Here is an 8,044-nt window from a genome sequence, read left to right as displayed (position 1 = left end):
GCAAATTAATTAGGTAACAAGTGTGTGTAAAGTAATAATGAAATTGACTTACATGCTAAAAACACATTTTCTTCTGTTTCAATGTTGATCCTGTGGCTGACCTGGCCAGGCTTGGTACTCCATGCATTTCAGTCGACGGTTGAAGTTGAACGGCCAGTCTTCAGTTGTTAATATCTTGTCTTTGTTTGGCATTTCTCTCTCCCCCCCCCTGTCATCCCCCTGCCTCTCTCACCCTCTCACCCCTGCCTCTCTCATCCCTACCTCTCTCCCCCCCCTTGTCATCCCCCTGCCTCTCTCACCCTCTCACCCCTGCCTCTCTCATCCCTACCTCTCCCCCCCCCCCCTGTCATCACGCTGCCTCTCTCACCCTCCTGTCATCACCCTGCCTCTCACCCCTGCCTCTCTCACCCCTGCCTCTCTCACCCCTGTCTCTCTCACCCTCCTGTCCTCACCCTGCCTCTCTCACCCTCCTGTCCTCACCCTGCCTCTCTCACCCTCTCACCCCTGCCTCTCTCACCCCTGCCTCTCTCACCCCTGCCTCTCTCACCCTCTCACCCCTGCCTCTCTCACCCTCCTGTCCTCACCCTGCCTCTCTCACCCTCCTGTCCTCACCCTGCCTCTCTCACCCCTGCCTCTCTCACCCCTGTCTCTCTCACCCTCCTGTCCTCACCCTGCCTCTCTCACCCTCCTGTCCTCACCCTGCCTCTCTCACCCTCCTGTCCTCACCCTGCCTCTCTCACCCTCTCACCCCTGCCTCTCTCACCCCTGCCTCTCTCACCCCTGCCTCTCTCACCCTCCTGTCCTCACCCTGCCTCTCTCACCCTCCTGTCCTCACCCTGCCTCTCTCACCCCTGCCTCTCTCACCCTCCTGTCCTCACCCTGCCTCTCTCACCCTGCCTCTCTCACCCTCCACTACCCCTGCCTCTCACCCTCCACTACCCCGGCCTCTCTCCTCAAAGCCTGGTGGACAATTCAAACACAAACACATCAAGAGCAACAACATGGAAAAAAAGAACAATAATTATGAAAAAAAGACAGAATTTGAAGTATAGTATTACAGAGTAATTTTGTATTGTATTTATTGTGTATAATGACACTTTTTAAGAAGAAATGTACATTTAGTAAAACTGTAAATTAAACCTGGCTTCTTTTATGAACGGTCTATGACTTCTAGTCCTGTTATTAGACTTGTTGTGGTTATTGATGAAAAACTATTTCAGGACACTCAGAATCGGATGAGTAATGTTGATGGGGTGAGGTAGGAAGGCTGTCTTTCCTCTGACGGCCAGCAGGTGGCGCACAGATGCGAAAAGTCAAGTCGGGTCGTCTGCCTGCGTGGTTCAGAGGGTTTGGGAGGAGATTGGGAGGAGCAGGACAGTTTAGAGTGAGTGGAAAAAACTGTCCCGTGGTGGTCTTATAGTATACAGTTATATCCTGTAGTTATAGTATACAAGTAGTATATAAGAGAATAAATAGGAAAAGAATGACGATTTAGTGTGTGGGGTTAAATCACCTTAATCATTAAATCAAAAATTATTTATTCTGAACTCCCCTTATATGTACACACCCTGTCACACCCAGTCTCTTCTCTAGTCGAGCTTTCAGGGCTTGCCCCAGAGTGGTTGCCAGGTATTGCTGAAAGAGGAGGTGCATTGAGAGAGAGAGAGGGAAACCGTTTGTGTATTTCTGTGGTGTCTTGTGTGTCCCTGGGTTCCCTCAAGCAAGCAGTGAGAAACCCCAGCCAGAACCCGGAGCTCAGCTGAAACAGATTAAACCCTGGAGACGAACCATCCCGCAAGTCGTGTTGACAGTGTCTCATAGTTGCTGTGTGCTCATAGTTGCTCTCATAGCTGCTCTGATCTTGCTGGCAGGAGTTCACCCCTACATGTTGCAGCAGCTCTTCCCAGGGAGTCAGATGTGTTTTTTCCAGTCCTCAAGTCAGAAGTGTTTCTAACCTCCTCTGGGCAAGGACGCATAATCCAGCAGCTTGAAGAACCCTCTCCTCTCACCATCATTACCAGGTAACCGTCTCCTTTCTACTTCTACAACTGATCTTAGTGTGTCAAGTTTCTGTCTCGATGTTTCCCCAAACTATATTCATAAGGCCACATCACATTCCTCTAATAATGGAGAAGAGAGAGAGAGAGACTGGATGGAAAATCTTGTGAGAGTCATGTGGGCATTTTAATCAGTGAAGGAAATATGTTTGTAAGTGGTAATATAAATGCACTAGGGGGGTCCCCGATATTGTACCGTTAGATACTTTCTACTGTGTATGCAGACTGCTGTGTGTTTGTGGCGTACCATACTGTGCCGTTTCACATTGATTCCATTTGGGCTCTGGCAGTCTAGGACGTTAACTTTCTCTGTTCTAAGTTCAACAACAATTGTGCAATTATGGTGTGTGTGAACCCACAAGGCATTTTCCATCACTTTGAAAGTTTTTGAGTAATCAAAATCCTGACCCAACCCACAGTATACTCAAAGCAGCCCTATGAATAATCTCTCAATCTCAGGCTATTGCTGGAATAGTTTTATCCATCAGATTCCTGTCCATGTCCAGTGTAAACGTGGTACCACCTCCTCTCTCCTCCATGTTGACAAGCCCTCTCAGCTCATCTGTCTCCTCTATATCAGGGCTCTGGTCCACTCCCCTGCCAGGGGTTTTCTCTTGAGTTCAAATGGGGTTTGCGAGCGCGAGTGTCTGATCTTTTATCCTCTACTGGCAGATTATTAGAAACAGCTGTGAGCTGCTCTCTGGTTGAAACACCCCGAGATATTGCTGAACCATCGATGCCTGCTCTTATGCTGCTGTTGGAGCAGACCTGGGTAGCAAATGAAGTGAATGAAGGTGTCTGAATGTGTCTGTGCACGTACGTGCATGTACTGACTATCTCTGGTGGCGTGTCTGCTTCGCCACTCAACAGCGTTGTCATTGTGCTATCAGTTGTAATGATTTGCTGCTTTAGCGTTCCACTGAGAACCCCCCTAGGAAAAGAAGGAGTCCTAGTCATTTCAATGTAAGGAAATGAGCTGTGTGTGTGTGTGTGTGTGTGTGTGTGTGTGTGTGTGTGTAAATGTGGCCACTGGGCTCGGTGTGTGTTTTCCACACACACACCAGCTTTTTCCAGGCATGCTCTGACAATGCCCTGTACTTCCCCAGTGGGCTACAGCGGATTCTCCTTCCAGATTCCACGACTGTAGGAAAAGGCCTCCCAGCGCCCCTGCTCTGATCTATTGCAGCTCGAGGGGTGTTTAGTCTACTTTCGTTGCCATGGTAATAATAATGTTTGATTTCTAAATGTTTCTTCTTTTTTTTTTTTTCAGAGGCTTTTAATCTGAAGTCAGTGTGGTGACTTAAGATTTAAGGGAAGAGACCCATACCATAGGAAAACACAAAATAATATATACCTTAGATATATATATACCATAGATATATGTTTACCAATAATATACCATAGGAAAACACAAAATAATATATACCATAGATATATATATACCAATAATATACCATAGAAAAAACACTTCCAAGCCCTATTATCCATCTCAAGGTAAAGAGGCTCCAAGGACAAGTGAAGCGACATTCACATCAGAACAGGAAACACCTGAGGGCCTTCCAAGGTTCAGCCGCAGGAAAGAAACCCAAACACAGCCAACAGCTAACACCGCTAACTTAAGAACCTAGCCTAGCTCCCTCACATTCCTCTATCAGTCATAATGTCACGCTGGGGGCGCAAAGATGTGAAGAAGACGCCGGAGGTGGTCCGCACCGTGACGGACGGGCTGAAGTCCCTCTACCGTAAGAAGCTGCTGCCCCTGGAGCAGTACTACGGCTTCCACGACTTCCACTCCGCCGGCCTGGAGGACGCAGACTTTGACAACAAGCCCATGGTGCTGGTGGTGGGCCAGTACTCCACAGGGAAGACCACCTTCATCAAGTAAGCTGTCAAACACAGAGATCGCTACACATCTGATATAAACAGGGTTCCCGCGCCGGTCTTAAAAAGCCTTAAAGTCTCAAATCCAGCAAACCAAATTTCAAGGCCTAAAAAGGTCTTGAATTTCAGTTATTCGGTCTGAAAATTAGGTGCTACGTCTTAAAAATTAGATCCTGCAAGGCAATCAGTCCGACCACATCTATTTTTGAAATTAATCAAGCTGGAACCCCAAAAAATGCCAATTCGCTTCCTTTTTTGTCTGTATGGCAGTGAAATCCCTAATTTCATCACCTCGAGGATGACAAAAAGCTTATCACATGGTGTCGCGAATAGGGCAAAATTTATATTCAAAGAGGTCTAAAAAGGTCTTAAATTTGACTTGTAGGAACCCTGTATAAAGTGAGGTTTGTTTATTTATTGATTTATTGGCATTTAGCAGGCACCTTATTCCAAAGCGATTTACAATCAATACAATAATTTGACTAAGCAAGTGAATCATCAATCCACCAGTCGTAGCAGGAAGAGTAATCTAGCTCAGGCCAGGGGCCATTGGCAGTCTCCGTGGCAGGTTTACCTGTAGCCCTACTGCTAGTGTCTTATCCATATTCTCTGTCTTACATAGAGGGGTAAGTAAGACTATGTTACTACCTAGTACTCCTGAAGATTCATATCAAGTGTTTGTTTTCACTCTGCAAATGCTGTGCATGGCAGCCCAGATTGGGGTCAGTTCCCTTATTTAAGAAGTTCTCTCTTCTAATTCATGATCAATTACATTTCTCTAAATTCAATTGTTTTCTTAATTCAAACAATAAAGTTCCCAATTCAATATTCCTCCACAACAATTCCCTTAGTTCAGTTCCCACTTTAGACACATTTAATTTGCTTAATTCCAATTATCTTACATCCATAATGATTTAAGCCCCTAAAACGATTAACTGCATTGATTACATATCTGATTAGAAGCACAGCATACCATTTATATATATATATATTTAATGTTGTTGTTTGCTCAGCTATACTGCAAATGCTAAAAACCAAATCATGACGTTTATTTCAATACAAAACAGTACATTCATTAGTAAATGCTAATTCCAATTACAAACTACGGTATATAGTATGTAAAGTTTTAATCAAGTTGAAGCTTAAGTTGAATTCATTCATTTGAATTAAATTAAAATTACAATTGTCTGGAATTGGCCCATGTGGAATTGGAATTGCCATCAAAACTATTTGCTGAAATGTTTGTCTCTGAGTGTTAAAGGACTGGTCTGTGTGTCTGTATGTCTGTGTGTCTGTGTCTGTGTATCTGTGTATCTGTGTTTGTGTGTTTGTGTGTCTGTGTGTCTGTGTCTGTGTGTGTCTGTGTGACTGTGTGTCTGTGTGACTGTGTGTGTGTCTGTGTGACTGTGTGTGTGTCTGTGTGACTGTGTGTGTGTCTGTGTGTCTGTGTGTCTGTCTGTCTGTGTGTCTGTGTGTTTGTGTGTGACTGTGTGACTGTGTCTCTATGTCTGTATGTGTCTGTGTCTGTGTGACTGTCTGTGTGACTGTGTGTGTGTGTGTGTGTCTGTGTGTCTGTAGGTACCTCCTGGAGCAGGACATCCCTGGCAGCAGGGTGGGACCTGAGCCCACCACAGACTGTTTCACGGCCATCATGCACGGGGAGGTGGAGGGGGTCATCCCTGGGAACGCCCTCATCGTGGACCCCAACAAACCCTTCCGCAAACTCAACCCCTTTGGAAACACCTTCCTTAACAGGTGAGTACAGGAACGCATAGCCCCATTGTAGAATGTTTTTGTTTTTTTATACTGAGGGTGGAAGTCAGATAAGGATTAATTAGCATGGAATGGGAGAGACTGAGTGAGTGGAGCAACTGAGCCCTCCCCCCACCCCCTCAGAGAGGAGAGCACGGAGGGAGAGATAACAGAAAAAGTGCGTCAGTTTTTGCTCTATGGAATTTCAAGTCTCTCTGCCAAATTTCAGAGTGAGCGGGGAGGGACTTGCCTTATTTGTGGAAAATGTGAGAAAGGGAGCGATATCACCAGGGAGGGTGATGAAAGATATGGAGGACCAGTTCAAAGACAGGGTCAGGGGGGTCCCTTAGCACAGCAGCAACAGGGCAAACAGATGAGGTCAGAGACATGGCTACATCCTGAGAGATTGAGGTAAAAGGTACCTAACACTGAAGCACCTTTCTCTGCTGTGTTTACACTGACGGGGCTGCCAGCTTTCCAGTATCTTTCCGTTGACAGACAGAGTACTGAAGCAGAATCCTAAAAGCCAGTTTTACTAGTTTACCAGTCACACTGAAGCTATTGATCGTTGAGCTGTGGAGGCCTGAACCTGTAGATGGAGCTATGAACAGTTGAAGTTCCTGTAGATGGAGCTATGAACAGCTGAAGGTCCTGTAGATGGAGCTCTGGACAGCCGCTGTTCCTGTAGATGGAGCTCTGAACAGCTGAGGTTCTTGTAGATGGAGCTATGAACAGCTGAAGGTCCTGTAGATGGAGCTATGAACAGCCGAGGTTCCTAGATGGAGCTATGAACAGCTGAGGTTCCTGTAGAATAGATGGAGCTCTGAACAGCGCTCTGCTAACCTCTGATGCCAGTGTTTCCAAGGGACTCCCTCCTCACCTCTTGCGGGAGCATGTTTGTGCCTCTTTTTTCATTGACTTCCTGTTCTGGGGAAGCAGTTTAACGCTTGTTAAAGTCATTTGCTGCAGGAAGTGGCGGCGGTGTTGTTCTAAGCAGGAGATCATTAGCTGTATTGTTTGATTCTGGCACCAGCGGCCGTTTTCCTTCAGGAAGCCCAGCGCATTGAGTGCTGCTCCAACACAATGGGTCAGGTCTGGGAGGGGCGCTGCTCTCAGACTGCGCCTTAGATCAGCCTCCATAAGGGATAGCCATGTTTCACATTGTTCACATTATTTCCAAGGTTTAGTTAGTGACCGTTTTGTGGAATGTTGCCCTGAGGTGTTTCCAACCTTTGGTCATGTGTTTGTTTGTTTGTTTGTTTGTTTATTAGGATCCCCGTTAGCTAACGCCATGACCTTGAGCCCAATTTATGCTTCTGCGTAAAATCGACGGCGTAGGCTTGCGTAGGCCCGCAGCCTACGGCGTAGGTTTACGCGCACCTCTCCAAAAATGTAACTACGCGGCAGTGCCTACGCAACCGTAAGCACTGTGATTGGTCCGCTTGGTAGCACATGATTACGACATGATTCCGACATGATTCCGACTCTCTCGTCGGCCAAAATGCGGAAGCCATGACAGAAATGTCATTTACTTTTTCTGTAATTACTTATTAATAAAGATTTGAAAAATTATGATAACCATCGTATTATCTTAGTTTAATGTCATTTCAATGCATCATAGAACTTTTATTTACAACAAGCATAACAAAAAAATCTCTGATATCTGTCTGATGTGTGATGTCTGGTGTGTGATGTCTGGTGTGTGATGTCTGTCTGATGTGTGTGATGTCTGGTGTGTGATGTCTGTCTGATGTGTGATGTGTGTGATGTCTGATGTGTGATGTCTGATGTGTGATGTCTGGTGTGTGGTGTGTGATGTGTGGTGTGTGATGTGTGATGTCTGGTGTGTGATGTCTGGTGTCTGGTGTGTGATGTGTGGTGTGTGATGTCTGGTGTGTGATGTCTGGTGTCTGGTGTGTGATGTCTGGTGTGTGATGTCTGGTGTGTGATGTGTGATGTCTGGTGTCTGGTGTGTGATGTGTGACAGGTTCCAGTGCGCCCAGCTGCCCAACCAGGTCCTAGAGAGCATCAGCATCATCGACACACCGGGCATCCTGTCTGGAGCCAAGCAGAGAGTGAGCCGAGGTGAGAGGAGCGGACAAGGTGAGGAGGAGGGGTTTGGTAGGGCCCGGCGGAGACACACATCCCTGAACCTCAGCTCACAAACTCATCTCCTTCCTCCTCATCTGGCTAACCCATGTGACCACTGTGTCCTGTCTCACTGAGCCATGGCGACAGGGTGAGGGAGCATGCAACTCTTAGTGGTAAGGAGAGGAACCTTAGACATAAAGAGGGAGAGAAACACGGGTGAGTTCACAAGAGAGTTCTTTAGATTCTTCTAGAAGCACATCTGG

The 8,044-nt window shown here is 46.4% G+C and overlaps 1 protein-coding gene across 1 annotated transcript in view; it reads left to right on the top strand.

Moving 5' to 3' along the window:
* Positions 1-3,717: 3,717 nt before the first annotated feature.
* Positions 3,718-8,044, top strand: part of ehd2b (EH-domain containing 2b) — a gene marked incomplete at both ends in the record, with an annotated part of 7,451 nt that continues 3,124 nt past the window's right edge. Inside the window, 3 exons of the mRNA XM_080547484.1 lie at positions 3,718-3,938; positions 5,517-5,693; positions 7,678-7,775. Coding sequence (XP_080403610.1) covers positions 3,718-3,938; positions 5,517-5,693; positions 7,678-7,775 — 496 coding nt within the window. The remainder of the gene's footprint in view (positions 3,939-5,516; positions 5,694-7,677; positions 7,776-8,044) is intronic.

This window comes from Nansenia antarctica (assembly GCF_963989245.1).
Source record: "Nansenia antarctica genome assembly, chromosome: 17".
Lineage (NCBI taxonomy): Eukaryota > Metazoa > Chordata > Actinopteri > Argentiniformes > Microstomatidae > Nansenia > Nansenia antarctica.
The sequence above is the reverse complement of the archived record's forward strand: the minus strand, read 5'-3'. Positions and strand labels throughout refer to the sequence as shown.